The following is a 19,895-nucleotide window of genomic DNA, read 5'->3' as shown; positions in this document are numbered from 1 at the left end:
ATAAAACTTGGGAAAGCAAATCTTTGGAAGAGGACTTGGAACACCTGAACTGGTGTGTGAAATCCAAAAAGGGTTGAGCAGAAGCAGAGGGTTTTTAGTAGAGCAGGAAGAATTTGGAGCTGAAATCACATCAGCTTCATCCAAAAACTGTGTCCCAGTCTTTAATACTCTTTAATACTGCTGCTAAAGAGGGGACTTCCCATGAGTTCAACAGGAAACCTGAGCAGTGTTTTAGATAAACTAACACTGTTCTCACTCATTTTAATGGAGCTCAAGAGATTTAACATCAGATAAAATCATAGTTGAGTCTTCTCAAGTCTTTTCAAATGACCGGGCCTCAGTGGCAAAATTTGCCAATAAATGTGTAAAACGACACGGATTGGTTTGAATCCCAAAACATGGATTCATAGCCCCGCTTTCCCAAAGGAATTGTAATGTTTCAGCTGTGTTGGGATGTGTTAGGCTTGATGGACATCCCAGACTTTGTGCTCTGGGGGAAAATCTAATTCATCAAGTGTAGAGAAGGTGCTGCACATTCCAAGAGCTGTGTATCCTGTCTGATCCCATGGACATCCTGGTAAAATTCATTTTGTGTGGTCTTGGAGGCAAACTGGAGCCCTGGAATGTGGGATCTGTTCTAATGAGTTGGGTTCGTTCCTGCTGCCCAAACCGAGCCACAAACAAAGGAGCGTTCGCTGCTGACATTTGAAAAGAGACGGAGTCAGCGATGCAGAGCTGCAGGGAGGCTGTTCCAGGAGGCAGGATGTGCAGAGGAAGAGGCTGTGGCACCGGGAACGTGGTGGGACTCTGCCAAGTGCAGGCAGAGCCTTGTGGGTGAGGGAGGATGAGGTCAGCTGGAGGGACTCCATGGGGAGGCACAGCCGCCCTGTCTGGGTCTGCAAATGCACAGAGGAGGCAGGAATGGGAAGAGGAAGGGGGTCCTGTTCTGGCTGAGGGGAAAGCAGGGGTGGGACAGAGGGTGGGTGGTGCCCTGGGGCCTCAAGGGAACCACAACGAGCCCAATGCTCATGGTTTGGTTTGGTTTGGTTTGGTTTGGTTTGGTTTGGGTGAGACGTGGGTGGGGAGACCTGGAGCTCTTGGAGTCACAGCTTTGACCAGCTCCTTCAGAGGAGGGGGCAGCCAGTGGGGCTGGGCTCTGCTCCCAGAACAGGGACAGGAGGAGAGGGAACGGCCTCAGGCTGGGCCGGGGCAAGCTCAGGGTGGACATTGGGAACATTCCTTCATGGAAAGGGTGGCCAGGCACTGGAATGGGCTGCCCAGGGCAGTGGAGGAGTCCCTGTTCCTGGAGGGATGTGACACCCATGTGGATGTGGCACCTGGGGAGTGGTCAGTGGTGGGGAACAGTTGTACTGGATGGCCTTGCAGGACTTTTCCAACTACAGTGATTCCATTAATTTAGTTTCTCATTGCACAGTGTTGAGACAGAGAGTAAGTCTGGGGCTGAAGATCCTCCTTCAGGACAGCTGCTGGTGCTTTTCTCATGTCAGGCACTCGGTGCCTTGAGCTGCCATCAAGTTTCAGTCATTGTCTCAGATGAAGTGTGTGTGTAAAGGCTGGGTTTGACATTCTATAGTTCCACTTTTTCAGGTATTGAATGTCAGTCATTTCTCTCTCTCTAAAGGAGAGCCACGGATTATGCAGGGATTGATATTTTGATTTTTAATATTTTAAATTTTAATTTTTTTTTTATTAGTTTTTGTTCCCCTCCACGTGGAAATTACTTTAATATTTGTACAAGACCACGCTCAGCCCCTCAGATCAGGCACAGATCAAAGTCTGTCAGTACAGACCATCGTCCCAGGGGCTTTATCTGGGTTTTCACCATCTCATGTTAACACAGACAGAAGTGTTCAGCATTTGGCTCCCCACTGACAGCAACAGAAATAACATCTCTCTGTATATTAATGTAACATAAGATTCCTTTGCCTTTACATAAACCTAAGACTGTTCTGTCCATGCAGTTTCCCCAATTAAAGTTGTGGTCTCGAGGAATGAAATGAGGTTGGCTTGCCAGCCCCTTGTTTGAAGTGTTTGCTATTAATTATGTATCTGTCCTTTAGGCCTTATTAAATTATCCAAATGAGTTTCACCTCATTAGCTGGAATCTTATCTGGGGTGTTTAATTGAATGCTTTTAGCAAAGTCAGGGTGGAATGATCCAGACTAACTTGGCCTGTAGTTATCTGCCTCTTCCCCTTGGTCCTTTTGGTATTGATATTCCATAAAGGACCCTGACAACTGCTGGAGTTTATCTAAAAATCTGAGACTAAATGGAAATTAAATATTAAAAAACAAGGGTTTTCATAATTTCTAACTTGGGTCTTTTCCATTTATTATTTCTTTTCAATGTTGCCTTCCTTTGGCTGTTGAAATGAAGCAGACTTTACCCAAACTTGCTCCCCACTGAGAGTAAAATCCCTCCAATTTCATGAGCAAAGAGCTCCTTAAAATAAAGTTCTGTGTCTGTTTTTCAGTCTGTGGTTTTTGCCTTGGTCAATTTGGTGTTTGGTTATCTCCTGCTTGGAGAAGTGTGGCTGCATCCCTGGTTTAGCACGTCCTCTGTGCAGTGTAATCAGGTCATGATCGTTGGGCTTTGCCCAAAGGCAGCTCAGTTTAGGGATTGATTTTTGGGTTTATACAATTAAAATAGGGGCCGAAATATGTGCAATAACTCCTGTGCAAGAAAATTGGCACAGGGTAGGACTGGTCTGGCAATGAGAGCAAGGTTGGGCAAGGACGAACATGGGGTTGCTTTTGGTGCTTTTTAAAGAAAGGAAATGTTTTGGGGTGGTTTTTTGCTCGGTTGGGGTTTTTTTAAGAACTGAAGGTGGGGCAGGATTAAAACACTCCCAGCGAGTGCTGTCAGATTGAATTTGAGAAGAAACGAAACGCAGCCCATCCCCAGGTGTGTGGTGTCACCGAATGAGGATCCTGTGACGTGAATTGGTGCTTTGGCTGCAAAGTACGAGGGGCTTTTGCTGCCAGCAGGAGCACCCCAGCCAGGTGCTCACCCAGAGCAGTTAATCCTTGGGCTGATTCCAGGCCTGGACTCCTGCAGGGATCCTCCCCTGACGTTCTGACCGCTGTGTTTGTGTTGGCAGCGATCAAGACGGACGCGAAGCCGGCAGATGCCAAGAAAACCTCTGCAAAGTCTCCCTCAGGTAACTGCTCACTTCCCATCTCACTGTGGAAATCCTTTGTGGGAAAACCCTGCAGGACCATCGAGCCCACCCAGCCCCCAGCACTGCCAAGGCCACCCCTGACCATGTTCCCCACATCCACAGGGCTGGTAAATCCCTCCAGCAATGGGGACTCCACCCCTGCCCTGGGCAGCTGTGCCAGGGCCAGACAGCCCTTCTGGGGAAGGAATGTTCCCAATATCCACCCTGAGCCTCCCCTGGCACAGCCTGAGGCTGTTTCCTCAGTCAGAGTCAAATCCCCTTTGTCTGGGGCTGGGGTCGTTAAGGGGGTCCCTGTACATCTCTGGGAACGGGGGTGTCCCAGGCCAGGCTGGAGCACCCTGGGATGGCAGAAGATGTCCCTGCCCGTGCTCTCTAAGGTCCCAGCCCACACTGGGATTGTGTGACTGAGGACATTTGTGTAGCAGGCTCTGACCCCTGTTCTCCCCCTTCCCTCCCACATTCCCTGCGATCCCGCAGCAGATTCCAGCCGCCCCAAGAGCGCTACTGGCAATGCCACCAAGAGCAGTGCCACCACTCCTTCCACCACGGCCTCCAGCGCTCCCAGCGTGCCCGGGGTGGCCTCCAGCCGGCCCAAGCCCAAAGCTGCCGCGCCCAAAGCCGCCACGGCCTCCACGGTGTCGGCGGACGCCAAGAAAGCCACGGCCAAGGCTGCCAGCAAAGCCAGCGGCGCCTCCAAACCGCCCCGCCCGGCCAGCAGCGCCTCCGCCCCCGACCTGAAGAACGTGCGCTCCAAGATCGGCTCCACCGACAACATCAAGCACCAGCCCGGGGGAGGGAAGGTGAGCTCCTCCGGCCGCGAGCGTCCGCGCTCGGCTGCGGCTCTGCTGGGCTGGGTGCCTTTGTCCTCACTGCTCTCCTCGGGCACGCTCTGCAGAGCTCCTCGCTGGGGTCCTGCTTGCTGCACAAGGCGGGATCCACCCCAGAGCCAGCCCCTGTTCCCTGGGATACCTGCAGGAATTCAGAGCTCTGCTGCTGCTCTGCTGTCGTAGGGCCTGGCACAGAGACTCGGAGTGGGAGGCTCGGAACCTGGCTGTATTCCAAACCTTTGCCTTTGAGTAGGGGAACTGAGTCTGCTGAATGGTACAGAAGGTGGAATAGTACACTAGGATGAGGGAAATCTGGCTTCAGGAGCAAGTTCCACAGCATCTTTCCCTGTCCAACTTGTCAGGCCCAAAGCTGACGTGAAATGAGCCTTTTGGGATCACCTGTGGTGGCCACGAGGAGAGGATAGTGCTGAAAAACCATTAACAGAGATAAAACCTGGGGCTCTCACTGCCTCTTAATGCTCTTAAATGGCATTTCCACCATCAGTATCTGCCATGGAAAGGATAAAGGTGTTGGGATGCACCTGCAGCCTCTGCTGGGCTTTAAACAATGTGGCTGTGCAGAACCACAGAACCATGATCAGCTGTTGTATAACCCCGGCCTTGGGCTGGCCTCGTGTGTTAGTAACAGCCAGAGGCTGTGATTCCCCCCCAGTGGGACACAGATCTTTCCACTTCTCTTTGCTGCAGCTCTGTGGTGCTGAATAACCCGGCCCAGAACTTTAATGTGCTGCCAAGGGAGCACATTCCATGCTGGGAGCCTTAATCTGCTCTCAGGCACATTAAAGTCAAGGGCACTCCTGGCTGGGTGTTGTGTGTCCCAGACAGCATCGATACAGCATGGATTTATCCTCAGAGTCAGCAGTCTCCTGGCTGTGCAGCAGCACAGCACAGCCCTCATTGTGTCAGCTTAAGGGACTTTAGCTGGCATTTAATTGCACTGTCCTGAATTTTTCTAAATATTTTCACAGTTATTAAATCCTAACAATTGCCTTGTTAAGCAATTTGTCCTTTTTGTAGTCTTATTTACACTGGGCTGTTTTTAGAGTCTGAGAATGTTGTAATCTTGGGGGGGGGGTTGTTCACTGGTCTGTAGGTTAGTGAAATACAAGATTTATGCTGAGCCCCTCCTCAAAAAATGCAGGTTCTGCTGCACTTCCCTGCATCTAAATTAGCCAAACAATGGATATTCTCAGGTAGATGCTGAATTTTTATGAAACCTGTAAATTTTCCTTCAATTTTCTGCTCAGCTGGACTGTCTGGGTGCACCTGCCTTTTGTTAGATAAAAACCAAACCAAGTGTTGAGCTCAAGTCCTGAGTGCAGTGTTGTGTGGGTGGGAATCCGAGCTGGGAGCACGGGCTGTGTGTCCAGCAGAGCTCTCAGAGCCCCAGATCAGCCCTGGCTGTCTCTGCCTCCCAGATCTGCACCACGTCCTCTGTGTGCAAGAGCTGGTCCTGCGCTGCTGCTGGGTTCCCCAGGGATTTGGTTGGATTTTTTTGGCAGGATCAGTGTCCTGGGGTCCCTTGGATCCCGAGGAAGGGCACCAGGAGCTTTTTGAGACATGGAGCACTGAACCCTTGCTCTGTGCCCCCAGGGTGCCTGCTCCACCCGGGGCTGTGCCCTCCCACCCTCAGTGTCACCCTTCCTGGGCATGGGATTATCCTTGGCCTGGGAATTAGAGCATGCAAGGAGTTCTCCTGGGTCCTCTGCTGCACCAGGCGTATCCGTGTTCCCGTGCTCCTGCCCACACTTCTGCTTTTGCTGGTTGAAATCATCCCTTTGTCTCCATCCAGGGGAAAATAGAGAAAAGGCCAGACTCAGCCGCCGCCGCGCCCAGGTCTGAACCCAGTGCGGGCACTAAAGTGGCTCCTAAAGCAGCCGCAGCAAAAGAGGGGGTCCCCAAACAGCCCAATGGGAAAGTGAGTTCCTTTCACACTTTTCTCTGGGGGAGATGAAGGAAAATGTTTCCGTTTTGAGTCACTGTCCCTCCTCTCCAGCTGTCCTGCTCTCTCCTGTCAGTGGCACTGTTCCTTGCACAGGCACTTCCCGTCCTCTCCTGTGCACCCTGAGATGTTCCCAGGGAAACTCCTCCAGGGAGCGACTGTCTCCACACCTGCTGGAAAGGTTTCCAGAGCAGGGTCCTCCAGTTTCACTTGCAGGTTAATGCAGGCTTCACTTTGAATCAGAGGTTTCCTTAAACCCAGTTCTTGACACAGAACCAGTTTGTAACGAGGCAGAGAGGTTGAGTTCAGAGCTGCTGCTTGTAAGACTGCAGAAATGAAGGAGTTCACATCTTTCCTGTAATATTCCCGACCCAGTTGTACCAAAACTCTGTAACTCCATGCATGAGCCCATCACCATTGGATGGGCTACTCCAAAGTACAGTAGATGGGGTGAGGGGGGAGTGCCACAGTGTAATTCTGAGGTTATCAGGTGGGAATGGTCAGGAATGAACAGGATTTGTACCTCGAGCGAGTCAGTGAACCACCCCACGCTCCATGGCACGGGTATGTTCCCAGAGCTGCTGTTCCCTGAATCCAGCCCTTCTGACCTGGCTGAGGAGCTCTGGGAACCTGCCCAGGTGAGAGTGTTGGGTGATCCCTGTTGTGCTCCAAGTTTATCACCTTTTGTAGAAATCAGGATCCAGCTTGGGCCCATTAGTGCTGTGGTAAAAAACTCCAGACTAAACCTGTGTTGTAACTAACCTTTGTAAGCACCGGTGCCTAACCCAGTTACTGCTGTGAGTAAAGCTCACCTCAGCTACTCCTGTTGTATTTAAAAATCACAGAATCATTGAGGCTGGAGAAGCTCTCTGAGATCATGGAGCCCAAGCACCCCCACCCCCAGCACTGCCAAGCCACCACCAACCACATTCTCATGCCCTCAAATCCAAGTCAGTGTAAAGGAGAAACAATTTCATTAACACAGGACTCATCTGAGATCATACAACCGAAGGTTTCACCACCTTCAACAGGAAAAATGTTTCTCAGACCCAGCTTTACTGCCCAGGGGTTTGGAGGGACATTATCCAGGGCTGGAGCCAGTCCAGGTGTGGGCAGGGAGCAGCTCACAGCGTGCTGGGAGCGGTGGCTCCGAGGGCTGGCTCTCCCTGCTCTGGGGAAGCTGTCACTGGAAACCTCCCAGGAGACTTCCTGGGGCATGGACAGTCTCATCCCATCCCTCTGGGCTGGCTCTCCCTGCTCCAGGGAGCTTTCCCCCAGCCACGGGCAGTGCCAGGGCTCTGGGCTGGCTCTCCCTGCTCCAGGAAGGTTTCCCCCAGCCACGGGCAGTCCCAGGGCTCTGGGCTGGCTCTCCCTGCTCCAGGAAGGTTTCCCACAGCCACGGGCACCCCCATGGCTCTGGGCTGGCTCTCCCTGCTCCAGGAAGGTTTCCCCCAGCCACGGGCAGTGCCAGGGCTCTGGGCTGGCTCTCCCTGCTCCAGGAAGGTTTCCCAGGGCCACGGGCAGTCCATGGCTCTGGGCTGGCTCTCCCTGCTCCAGGGAGCTTTCCCCCAGCCATGGGCAGTCCCATGGCTCTGGGCTGGCTCTCCCTGCTCCAGGAAGGTTTCCCAGGGCCACGGGCAGTCCCATGGCTCTGGGCTGGCTCTCCCTGCTCCAGGAAGGTTTCCCCCAGCCACGGGCAGTCCCAGGGCTCTGGGCTGGCTCTCCCTGCTCCAGGAAGGTTTCCCAGGGCCACGGGCAGTCCCAGGGCTCTGGGCTGGCTCTCCCTGCTCCAGGAAGGTTTCCCCCAGCCACGGGCAGTGCCAGGGCTCTGGGCTGGCTCTCCCTGCTCCAGGAAGGTTTCCCAGGGCCACGGGCAGTCCCAGGGCTCTGGGCTGGCTCTCCCTGCTCCAGGAAGGTTTCCCCCAGCCACGGGCAGTCCCATCCCACGCCGGGGCTCCGCAGGGTCCATGGGAGCGTTCTCCCCGCGGTGCTCCCAGCCTGGCACTAACACTGTCTGTGCAGCCTCCTGTCCTTCACTCTCTCTCTCACTCTCCTCCTCGGTGGCTTCCCCCCTGCACTGGGTCGAGTTCCACACAGTCCCTGTTGCTCCAGAGCCCCCTCCTGCCGTATGACAACTCTAACCAGTCCTCTTCCCTTGTGTTGTTTTCCATTCTGTGACGTTCCAGGTCCAGATAGTCTCCAAAAAAGCGAACTACAGCCATGTTCAGTCCAAGTGTGGTTCCAAGGACAATATTAAGCATGTCCCTGGAGGTGGGAATGTAAGTATGGGTCTGGGCAAGCTGTCTGTCTACTAACTCCTCTCGTGCCGTGTTGGGTGTGCCAGCCTCAGGAATGCTCTGCTGGAGGCAGAAGCTGAGGCAGAGCCCCAGGGCTCCTGGAGACAGCTCAGGCTGGAGGATTATTGCATTTCCCTCGGGCTGCCAGGCTGAATTCGTGTGTTCGTTTCACAGTGCACAGCTGCCCCCGGCTGTTCCTGCTCTCTGGGCTGGCCGTGGCCAAACTCGGGGTGGGGACGTGGCTGAGCCTGGGACTGAACTCGCCTGGAGCTCCTCGGCACCTCCTCCCTCCCTGACCTCCTGTGGAACTCGGATTTCCCAGAGCACATGCATTAAGGCCTGGAAGTGCCTGTTACTCTCCCCTGGCTCACAGGGCCAGCTGCAGCCACACTCATTTCACTTCTTGTTTCACAAAAAGGACTTTGGAGCAGGCAAAGACTCTGGGACTTAATCTTTGAGCTGAGATTAGTTTCTAAATGTAAAGGCTGCTGGTGTCTCTGGCAGCAGGGCTGAGCTCATTAAAATAGAAAGGTGATCTGGTGGTGTCTGCAGCTTGGTTTGGGGTGTTAGATGCTCAAAGTGTCTGCCAGGCAACCCAGCTTAACTGTGCAGATCCTAAAGCTCGGGAGAGCATGAGCATGGTCTGGGGCCTCGGGGGCAGATCTGTGCTGCCCTGACCAACCTGGGCTGGGCTGTTGGCACAGGACAGGCTCAGGAGGGCAAAGTTTGGGTGGTTTTAGAGACACTGAAGGACTTGAGCCCAAGGAAGTTTTTTCCATAGGTGTTAACATATCCTGGGTTCCCGAGGAGTGACATCCAGCTGTCACATCTGGTGAGGTGCCATGGGTGTCTGGCTGGAGCCTGGTCCAGTGACACAAACCCTGCTCAGGACCTGGCTGTGGAGCCAGCTGGGGGCCACTTTTCCTGGGACATCCATGTCCAACTGGCTGAACCTCTACATGACTGATTTTTCCACAAATCTTTGCAAGTGGCAACCAAATGTGTGTTCTGAACAACTGGTTCCCTCCAGGGTGGTTGCCACAGTGGCCAGAGACAGATGCTGGGGCCACACCTGTGCTGCTGAGCCCAGGCTGCCTCCCCCAGTCGCTGGACACACACCCCTGCTGCCTGGGGATTTGGGATTTGGGGTTTGTGGTTCTCCCTTGCTGTTTCCATCATGTAGACCATGTTCATGGGAGTGTTTCCCATGGAAGTGCTCACACAGGAGAACTGGGAAGGCTGGTGCTGAGCCCTCAGGGTGTTTTTGAGCCCTGTTTCTGTTTCTGCTGGCTGTTCCACCTGGTTCTGTCCCCCAGCCTGGGCCAGGCTGTTCCAGAGTCAGTGACAGAAGTGCCTTTGGCCACACTGGTGACAGTTTCTGGAGCAGCTGGTGGCATTTCCCTGTCTGTGCACTCCAAGGAGCTGCATTTTATTAACCACTTCAATTTTGCCACCTTCATCTTGTTCAGCCTTTCAGGAGCCTCACTGGTGCCTGTCCTGTTTTTTCAGGCTACCAGAAATGGGATTGAAATGTGGGAGATCTTTTCTTGCCTAATGAACTGCGCCAGTGAAGCGTCCTTCCGCTCATGGATCACCATCCTGTCCTTCCCTCTTCACTGCCAGGCATTCCCAGCCAGGGACAGCTGTGTCCCTGCTTTCTTCTCTTCTCCTCTCCCACACTCTCCTTTCACCACTGCAGTTTTGCTCCTTGCTCAACCACTTGAGCAGCTCTTTATTCTGCATTTTCAGAGCCCAAAGCTCATTTCCAGGTTCCAAATGCTCCCAGAGCAGCTCCAGGCAAGCATTCCCAGCCCTCCAGCACAGGCAGTGTGGATGTGAGTGCCCAGTCTGTCTTCCCAGTAAATAATTTTCTTTTATTCATTTTTATATCTTCTTGCTCCCTTTGGGGCACTGTGACTTTAGTGACCTCTTCCCAGATGTTTTCTTGTTCAAGTGGCTGTAATGATCACTTTTGATAGAATTCCCAGTGTTGAATTCCCTGGTGGGTCTGTCTGGAACGTCTGTTCTGGTCTGTGCCTTCAGTTAAAGCTTTCAGGAATCCTGTGGACAAGACTTGTGGTTTAGAAACAATTTCTGATTGAGCTTTAGGGTTGCTCTGGTAGAAGTGGTGGGCATGGAATGGTTTGGGTTGGGTAGGACTTACAGATCATTGAGTGCCACCCCTGCCATGGGCAGGAAATCTTCCACTATCCCAGGTTGCTCCAAGCCCTGTCCAGCCTGGCCTGGGACACTCCCAGGGATCCAAGGGCATTGTCCTGCTACTCCCCCAAGAGGCTCCAGGCTGGGTCTCTGTTCAGGTGCCCATTTTGCCCTCTATACAAGGACATAATTTCTTCTCCATGCCCAGATTCCCCAGAAGCTGTGCCCAGAAGCAGAAGTTGTTCCTGCTCACGTTACACTCACCAGAAATACCTCAGCACAAACATAGTTCAGTTTCCTGGGGAAAAGCTGTTGTCGTATTTTTGTTTAGTATTTCCCACTCTCAGAACCACTGAGGTTGGAGAAGATCTCCAAGACCATCAAGTCCAACCTTTGACCAAGTTTTCTGTTCAAAGAAAGCAGTACAGAGGTAGATTTTACAAAGTGTGGCGATGTCTGTGTCGGTGAAGGTCTGAAGGGGCTTTGGAGTGTCCATGTTTCTCTGTCCTGTGGCTTGGCCTGCTTAGATGGATTGGGAAGTGGTCAGAGACAGAAAAGCCAACAAGAGCTGAGGCTCACACTCCCCACCTGAGCCTCTGTCAAAGCTCCAGTTTGTTTCTGGCACCAGAGTCTGTGTTTGGCTCTCTCAGTGCAATCCCAAGGTGCAGACCCAGCCCCTGTTAGAAATCCTACAAACACACCCTTCCATGCAGGTGGGACAGTTGGGATCTCAGCTCAGGAGCCACAGCTGGTGACAAACAGCAGGATTTCAAAGTGCATTCTGTGAAATAAATTCAGTCTCATCCCAGCTCCAAGCAAGCAAGGACTGGTGATTAAAGCTTTAGTAACTTGACTCAGCCCCTGAGACAACCAAATCAGGGTCTGTGACTGACCTTTTGAGGCTGTCCCTGAGCTGGGGCCATGGGGCCATGGCAGGAGGCTGAGCTGTGCTGTGCTGCTCCTCCTGGGCCTCCTCCCTGTGCACACAGAGCAGGAGGATCCACTCTTCCCAAGGAAGAGTTATGGCAAACGATCCTGGGAACTCTCAGTAAACTCCTCGAGTGGCTGGTGGGTGGAGGAATTCTTGTCACATTCTAAAGGCAATCTGTGGATTTTCTCTGTGCACTGACCTGGAGCAGAACTTCTGAGCCTGCTGGTCCCAGCTGGTGGCTGCTCTCACCTCTGGCATTGGTCTTCAAGAGGGATGGATTCCTGAAGCAGTGCATTCCATCTGGGCACTGTGATCCCTCAGAGAATTCCAGACTGGTTTGAGTGGAGGGACCTCAAGGATCATCCAGTGCCACCCCTGCCATGGGCAGGGACACCTCCCACTGTCCCAGGCTGCTCCCAGCCCCAATGTCCAACCTGGCCTTGGGCACTGCCAGGGATCCAGGGGCAGCCACAGCTGCTCTGGGAAATTCATTCCAGTCCGTCCCCACCCTCCCAGGGAACAATTCCTTCCCAATCTCCCATCCATCGCTGCCCTCTGGCACTGGGAAGCCATTCCCTGGCTCCTGTCCCTCCATGCCTTGTCCCCAGTCCCTCTGCAGCTCTCCTGGAGCCCATTTAGGCCCTGCAAGGGGCTCTGAGCTCTCCCTGGAGCCTTCTCCAGGCTGGACATGATGGTGGAGAGCAGAGGCTGGAGCTGTGGCACGGCCCTGGCCCTGCAGCAGGAGGTCTGTGAGGTGACCCCAGGCCATGGCCGTGTCCCCAGGCTGGGCAGGAGCCGTGTGGGGAGCGTGGCAGCGGGGTTGGCTTTTATTGTCCCTGTGCCCAGTGCTTCTGTACCCCATGGCTGTGCCCTGAGCTCAACCCCATTCCCGGTTCTGTCCCTCTGTGCTGCTCTCTGGTCTCAGCTCTGTCCCTCACTTTAACCCCCCCGGCTCTGAGTGACCCCGGCACTGCTGGCGGCGTTGGCAGTGGCCAGGAATGCTCAGGAAGGATTCCTGGGAATCAGCAGCAGGAATAACGTGGGAGAGCAGGGGCACTCACGAAGCACAACGTGGTGCTTTGGCCTCCAGAGTCTGGAGAGGTTTCTCTGTGCTCAGCTGCTGCTTTTTGTCTCTCCAGGTGCAGATCCAGAACAAGAAAGTCGACCTTTCCAAAGTGTCCTCCAAGTGTGGATCTAAAGCAAACATCAAGCATAAGCCAGGTAGGAATTTTCACCATTTCCTCATTTCTCTGTAAGTTTTGTCCCTTTAACACAGTCCTGGATTGTGACTGAAATAGTTTAAGGGGTTTGTTGCTTTCAGGGGGTGTCCTCAGTGCTTCTGGAAATCCCTAAAAATGCTTCTTCCACAATTCCTGGGGGTTTCATGAGCAGAGAGGGGGATTAGATGTGGGATGTCCTCTTGCCTGTGAAGATAATCTACAGCTTCGACTCATTTCTGCTTTTCCTGGTCATTTGAGAAGGAAAACGTGGATGCTTCTGTGACCATAGCAGGAAGCTTCATCCATGCTCACAGAGGGCGGTGGGGCACTCGGAACATCCAAGGATGTTCATGGAACATGGAAGGATAAAGGAAATTCCCTCCAATTCTTCAGAGCACATGCAAGGGTCCTTTCAGCCTTGAGTCCATGGCAGCTCCTGCCTCACAGAAAACCCTTTGGCCCTTTGATGAATTTTCTGGGATGAGTGTGCGGGAATTATCTGCTCCCCCTGAGAACACAGCGGTTGCTCTGCGTGAATTCCTGGGAATCTCAGGTTTCTCCCCAAGCTGTGCCCAGCCCAAGGTCCTGGGGCTGGAGACCCCTGGCTTGGCCTGAGGGATGGTCAGTTCAGTGCCCTTGGCTGGCCCCGTGGTGTCTGGGGACACTTCTCCGCCCGGGAACGCTGCCGCCGGCACAGCCCGCGCACGAGGGACAGAGTTCACTGCCCAGGGCTGGGAACAAGCACCACGGGCTGGGAACAAGCACCACAGGCTGGTCTTTGTCCCCTCTGGGAGTCGCCTGCGCCCTCCCCAGCCTGCCAGGTCCGGGCAGCTCACCCTGCTGCAGGAGCCCTCGCTCCAGCGGCTCCGAGCGCGCTCCGGCGTTGGGAACGCGCTGCCACGGCCGCGACCTCTGCGTGCTCAGCGCTCGGCAATAACGAGCTGGGAGTGACAATCAGTGCCCTTGTCCCGGCCTGATGAAAGCACAGCCACCCTGCCAGCGGCTCCCACTGGGTTTAACTGGTTTTGTTGGACCAAATCCGTTGGTTTCTGCCGTTGGCCACGCCGGGCTTCCAGAGGGGGCTGAGGGTTTAATGATGTCACTGGGAAGCAAAGCTGTGCTGAGCAGGACTTCAGCTGGGCTTTGGAGAGGCTGCTGGAACCTGGACTGCAGCCGGTGCAAGGTGGCCCTGGCCACGCAGGGGGGTGGGAATGATCCTTAAGATCCATGATTCCAACCTGTGGGTGTGTGCACAGTCTGATTTATCAATAAAGGAAGCACCACTGTGGTCAGAGGGATGGAGCATTTCCCCTGGGAGGAAGGGCTGGGAGAGTTGGCATTGTTCAGCCTGGAGAAGAGAAGGTTTTGGGGTGACCTCATTGTGGCCTTCCAGGACCTGCAAGGAGCCAAGAAAGATGGGGAGAGACTATTTCCAAGGGCCTGGAGGGACAGGACACAGGGAATGGCTTCCCAGTGCCAGAGGGCAGGGCTGGATGGGAGATTGGGAATTGGGAATTGCTGGCTGGGAGGGTGGGGAGGGGCTGGGCTGGAATTGCCAGAGCAGCTGGGGCTGCCCCTGGATCCCTGGCAGTGCCCAAGGCCAGGCTGGACACTGGGGCTTGGAGCAGCCTGGGCCAGTGGGAGGTGTCCCTGCCCATGGCAGGGGTGGCACTGGATGGGCTTTAAGGCCCCTTCCAACCCAACCCAACCCAACCCATTCCAGGATTCTGTATTCTGTGATTAATGGGAACTGCAGTATTCTCGAATCTATTCCGTTCTGGAAAATCTTGCTAAAATTCTGCAGGTTTCTTTCTGACCTCCACGTTCTCCTGAACCTGCAGTGTTCCTTCAGTTCCCCCCAGGCTTTTCCTGCCTGTGGAGCCACAGGTCGGGTGTGTGCCAGGGAGGAGCTGGCCAGGCAGGCAGGGGTGCCCGGGGATCCCAGGGCTGGAGCAGCAGCGGGAAGGGATAAGGAGGGCAGGAAGGCAGTGACACAGAGGAGCAGGAGGTGTCCTGGCACCAATGAGTGCACAGATGGCTGAGCTGGAGAGGCCTGGGCAGGACAGGGACAGGAACAGTAGGAGTCAGCCTTGGAATGGCACCAGTGAGGGGTGGGATTTCACAGCTCTGGGGAAGGAGGCAGCCTCAGGAGCAGATCCAGGGAGGATCTCTCCAGCCTGCCTGCATGTGCAGCATTCCCCAGGGCCCTGTTTGCTGGCACAGCTGGAAATCACCAACTTTGGTCTTCCAGTTTGAAACCAAACTTTTCCTGGGGAGAGGCTGAGCCAATGAATGTGGAACTTGTCCTGTCCCTGCTCCAAAGGGTCCCCAGCGGTTCTGGGGCGGGGCTGGGAAGGGAACACCTGGATGGGACTCCCCAAACTCAGCCCTGCTCCCTGTCCCTGCAGGGGGAGGAGATGTCAAAATCGAGAACCAGAAGCTGAACTTCAAGGAGAAGGCCCAGGCCAAAGTGGGATCTCTGGACAACGTGGGACACTCGCCGGCCGGAGGAGCCATCAAGGTGAGTGCAGGGGTCTGGCACAGCCAGGGAATGGTTTTGATCCAGTTCTTGTCCTTCTCCTGCTGTTCCTGAAGTGCAGCTCCTCCACCACAGCCTGTTCCAGCCTCCTTGTTTCTGGGGCCTGTGCTCTGCACCCCGGGAGTGAGGCTGGAGCCCGGGATGAGGATGGTTGGAAAGGAGAGAGCTGGGACCCACCTCGGGGTGCCTGACCCTGCTGGGCGTTCCCAAGGGCTGGCACTGCCCATCTCCATCCTTCCTCTTGGAATGTGGGAGCAGGGATTGCTCCAAGCTGTGAGCCCAGCAGAGGGGCTGCAGTGGCCTTCACCCCCAGTGAAAGCTGGTGAGATCCATGTGCTCTGTGCTGGGAGAGAGCACCTGGCAGAGCATTTGCAGAATCATGGGATATCCTGAGCTGGAAGGGATCCGTCGAGCCCGGTCCCTCAGGCCTGTTGGTGTGAGGATGAGAACAGATCCCAGCTCTCATGGCTGTGACTCAGCCCTTCTCCCGCAGGAACACAAACTGTCCCCAGCCTTGGCTCTGCACATTCAGGTCTGGCTGCAGCAATGGGACATCTGTGCTCAGGCAGGGGACATTCCCTCCCTGAGGAACATGTAGGCCTGGCACAATCCCAGGGAGCTGGGAATTGTGCTTAGGGAGTTGCTGGAAGGGACCTTAAAGCCCATCCAGTGTCACCCCTGCCATGGGCAGGGACACCTCCCACTGTCCCAGGCTGCTCCAAGCCTCATCCAACCTGGCCTGGGACACCGCCAGGGATCCAGGGGCAGCCACAGCTGCTCTGGGCACCCTGTGCCAGGGCCTGCCCACCCTCCCAGCCAGGAATTCCTTCCCAATATCCCATCTAACCCTGCTCTCCTTCAGCCTAAGGCCATTCCCCCATGTCCTGTCACCCCATGCCTTCAGGAAAAGTCCCTCTCCCAAATGTGAGGTCTGAGAAGATGCTGCTTCTGAAATGGGCCGTTGGCTCTGGAAGCAGAGAAAACCCCTCTGGGGGCTGCCAGCAGGACAGGCAGACCCAGGAGAAACGCCTCCAAGCACTTGGATTCCCTGGTTGTGCCAGCCTTGGTTTGTCTGAGGATCTGTGTGTGGTGGAAGGGCTCAGAGCTGGGCTGGAGCCGTTGTGTTGAACCCTGGGTGCACTGGAAATCAGTGATGCCAGTCCTGAGGGGCAGCGGCGTTCCCGAGTGGATTGAGCGTGTGCTCAGTGATTCCTGGTAAAGCGGGGGGAGAGGGGATGGCCACTGGGGATGCATCAGGATTCTCCTGTCTCCAGCCCTGTCTGGAAACTCCATCCTGGCAAATCATGGCTCAGGGAAAGCTGGAAGGAGCTGGAGAAGCTGCTGCTGGGTTGGGAGGAGTCTGGAACTTTCTCTGACAGAATTCCAGTGAACTGGAGTGTCTGGTCTGTACACTGGTGCTGTTTGCTGGTGACTGGTGCTTTCACCCAAGTTCCAAAATCTCACCTGTTCAGATTTAGTCTGATTTTGGAGTGTGTTCCCCCCTCTCTGCGGGTGTCTGTGGTGACACTGCCTGGCACTGTTGGTGGTGTCCCAGTGTCTTTCCAAGCGAATCCGTCGCTCCCAGTGGGATCCCCCCAGGGCAGCAGACTCCTCTCCAAGGGTAGGAGGGCTCAGCTCTCTGCCAGGGCCAGTAAAAGGCAGTGACTCCAGGTGGGATGAGCAGCTCTGGTGTGAGATCAGACCAGGATGGGATTCTCTGAAGTCACAGTCCTGGTTCATGGCTCAGCATCAAGGGAAAATGAGCTCCTTGTGTGAACCTGGCCTTCCTGGCTTGGGACCCACCATGTGTTAGAAGCACAGAATGCTGGAGTGGGTTGGGATGGAAGGGACCTTGAGAATCACCCCATTCCACCTCCCACTATCCCAGGCTGCTCCAAGCCCCAATGTCCAGCCTGGCCTTGGACGCTGCCAGGGATCCAGGGGCAGCCGCAGCTGCTCTGGGTGTCCCCAGGTCATGATCCACTGTCACAGCAGTGACCCCACCCCACCCGCCAGCCCTTGGGTGCCCTCGGAGCACTGGGCTTTGTCCTTGCCATTCCCTGGCCCCTGTGCCGTTCCCTGGCCCCTGTGCCGTTCCCTGGACTGTGTTCCAGGCTGTCCAGCTGTGTGTGAGGGAGCAGGCGCTGAGCTCCAGGGCCCCGGGGTCTGTGAGACCCCGCATGGCCGGGCAGGATCTGCTTTCCCAGGAGCGGAGATTCCCGCTCCCATCGCCTCCCGTCCCTGCGACCCTCCCCACCGTCCCCGTCGCTATTGACCCGTGCCCACGATTGTCATTGTAGGCCGAGGGCGGCGCGGAGCCGGCGCAGCTCCCGCCGGCGAACGGAGCGGGGCCGGGCCCGGTGCCCGCGGCCCCCGCGCTGCGGGAGAACGGCGTGGGGCCGGCCCTGGCCGCCCTCAGCACCGCCGACCAAAGGGAAATGCAGAGCCTCGACACTCACATCCAAGAAACAAGTAAGTGCCCGCGGGCCCCGCCCGAGCCGGGGGGAGGGAGCCCGGCAGCCCCGGGCACGGCGGCGTCGCTGCCACCGCAGCCCCCACCGCTGGTAGCGACGTCTGCAGGCTTGTGGTGCCTTTCTTTTAATTCAGAAAATTGCCTTTTATCTTCCAGGCATCTAATGATGACATTATGGTATCGTCTTCCATTCCCCTCCTGTCCCTTGTCTCCTCCTCTCCCCGTGTCCCCTTGTCCCCTGCCCTTGTGTCGCTGCAGATTGAGTCTCACAAGCTGACGTTCCGTGCGAAGGCCAAGGCTCGAACAGACCACGGAGCAGAAATTGTCGTCTCCAAACCCCCCACCCTTTCCAGCAGCACCTGCCCCCGGCGTAGCACCTCCGCCAGCGACAGCCTGGGCTCCGTCGCCTCCCCGTCACCGCTGCCGGCGCCCCTGGCCGCGCCCTCCCAGCAAGGCTTGTGACCCCCAGCCCCGCTCCACGCGCCCCGGGGACCCCAGCTTGGCTCTCTTAACGCGGCTCTGGCTTTAGGTGGGAAGGGGACGGTGTTCCATGGGCTGGGCCTCTCTGGAGCTCGGAGCGTCCCGGGGACCCGGCCCCGCCCGGGCTGGGGGTCCCTCGGCGGCTGGAAAGGGGCTCCCCTCCCTCTCCGTGCCCGTCCCGTTGGCCTGGGGTGACTCTCGAGTGTTGGTGTCGCGTCGGGGCCGGGCCCGCGCGGCTCCCGGGCTGTGCCAGCGGCGGGGACAGAGCAGAGCCCCGCGGGGTGCGGGCTGAGGCCAGGCCGAGTTAACAGGGATAAGCTGTGATCTTTCTTTCTGTCTCTTTTTTGAACCCCTTCCCTCCTCGCCGCTTCAGTTTCTGCCGCCTGTGGGATGCTGATAAATCCCCTCCACACTCGTTAGGCTGTTTTAACTGTTGACTTGAACCTTTTATTCTTTGTGACGAAGTGTTGATGATTTATGGTGTTATGAACCCGTGCTAAGTTTCCTTTTCTCTTTCCTTCTTTTCTGACCCGTAGGAGAGTAGGGACATTTAACCGCTGCTGCCGTGTTGGCTTCTTACTGACATATCCAGCCATTGTAACTTCTTTGTTGTTGTTTGGGGTTTTTTTTTTAATATTTTAAAACGATGGAGCGAGTTCATGGGATTAAGCCATGTCTGGAACGAAAGGCACAGGAATGTGTAAAGGGCAAACTTTGAGCTGTGAGAGCTCAGGTGGAGCCTGTGTTGACCTCGAGATGTGTTAATTGACGCTCGTGAGCCCTCCCCGGGGTGCCTTCTGCAAAGGTGGTTTATTTATTAACAGCATGGCCGAGCCCTGGGATTTCTCCCGTTTTTCCAGGGCCGAGGCTGAGGGAGGCAGGAGGCGGCCGTGGCGGGGCAGGAGGGCGCAGGCCGGGAGTTCCGAGGCTGCAGCAGGTCCGTGGGTGCGTGGGGGGTGTGTGGGGTGTGTGTGGTTTTAGTGGGGTGATGGATGGGGAACCCGACCGTCGGGATGAGCAGGGCCGCGGAGGCAGCAGGGAGAAGGGAAGGGAGCGCTCATCCCGGGATGAGGCCGGGAGCCCTCGGCCGGGCAGCAGGGCGGGGTTGGTGCCAGGGAGTTGCAGCTCTGACTAGGAAGGAGATTTAACCACTCTTGGAGTTCCTCGTTTCAAATGACACTAAAGAAACGAAATGTAAATAAATTAAAAGAAAAGAAAAGTGTTCTTGGGTGGTCAAACTAATTTAAAGCAAAAAAAAAAAAAAAAAAGAGAGAGCAGAGTAACAAACACTGGGATCAAAGAGAACTGAACCAGGCGTGTGCTAAGGGGGGCTGCTCCAGGAGGGGACAGAGGGAAGCCTGCAGCTTCTCGTGCTTGTGGGAATATTTCTTTGGGAAGCCGACAATGACACGATAACCCGGAATCTGTATTTACACACAAAGATTCTTATTGCACTTGTATTTTTTATATTAAAGTTTGCATGATTTCTAATAAAATGGCATTAAAATGTACTAGTTTGCATCAAAGTCGTCTGGTAGTTTCATAAGTGCTTTTTCATCTGAATACAAATTTAAACGAGTGATGCAGATTTGCACCTGAAAGGGGCGGTTATATATACCCAGAGACCTCCCAGTGCTTCCCTTCCTCTTCTTCCTCCTCTTCCTCCTCCTCCTCCTCCTCCTCCTCCTCCTCCTCTTCCTCCTCCTCCTCCTCCTCCTCCTCCTCCTCCTCCTCCTCCTCCTTCTCCTCCTCCTGCTCCTCCCCACCTCTCCGCTCCCTTCCACATCCCTGTGACCCCAGCCG

At 55.3% G+C, this 19,895-nt stretch overlaps 1 protein-coding gene across 7 annotated transcripts in view; it reads left to right on the top strand.

Annotated features, from left to right (window-relative positions):
• Positions 1–19,618, top strand: part of MAP4 (microtubule associated protein 4) — a 148,235-nt gene extending 128,617 nt beyond the window's left edge. For 2 of the 7 annotated variants that reach the window (XM_039549103.1, XM_039549097.1), the window contains 7 exons: positions 3,122–3,181; positions 3,680–4,002; positions 5,843–5,968; positions 8,179–8,271; positions 12,520–12,601; positions 15,009–15,121; positions 17,871–19,618. In XM_039549103.1, the coding sequence (XP_039405037.1) occupies positions 3,122–3,181; positions 3,680–4,002; positions 5,843–5,968; positions 8,179–8,271; positions 12,520–12,601; positions 15,009–15,121; positions 17,871–18,074 (1,001 nt within the window). In that variant the 3' untranslated portion in view covers positions 18,075–19,618. The other 5 variants (XM_039549101.1, XM_039549100.1, XM_039549099.1 and 2 more) reach the window with 5 other exon arrangements.
• Positions 19,619–19,895: the final 277 nt, after the last annotated feature.

Source organism: Corvus cornix, chromosome 2 (assembly GCF_000738735.6).
Source record: "Corvus cornix cornix isolate S_Up_H32 chromosome 2, ASM73873v5, whole genome shotgun sequence".
Lineage (NCBI taxonomy): Eukaryota > Metazoa > Chordata > Aves > Passeriformes > Corvidae > Corvus > Corvus cornix.
Note: the sequence above shows the minus strand (reverse complement) of the source record. Positions and strands in the feature narration are given on the sequence as shown.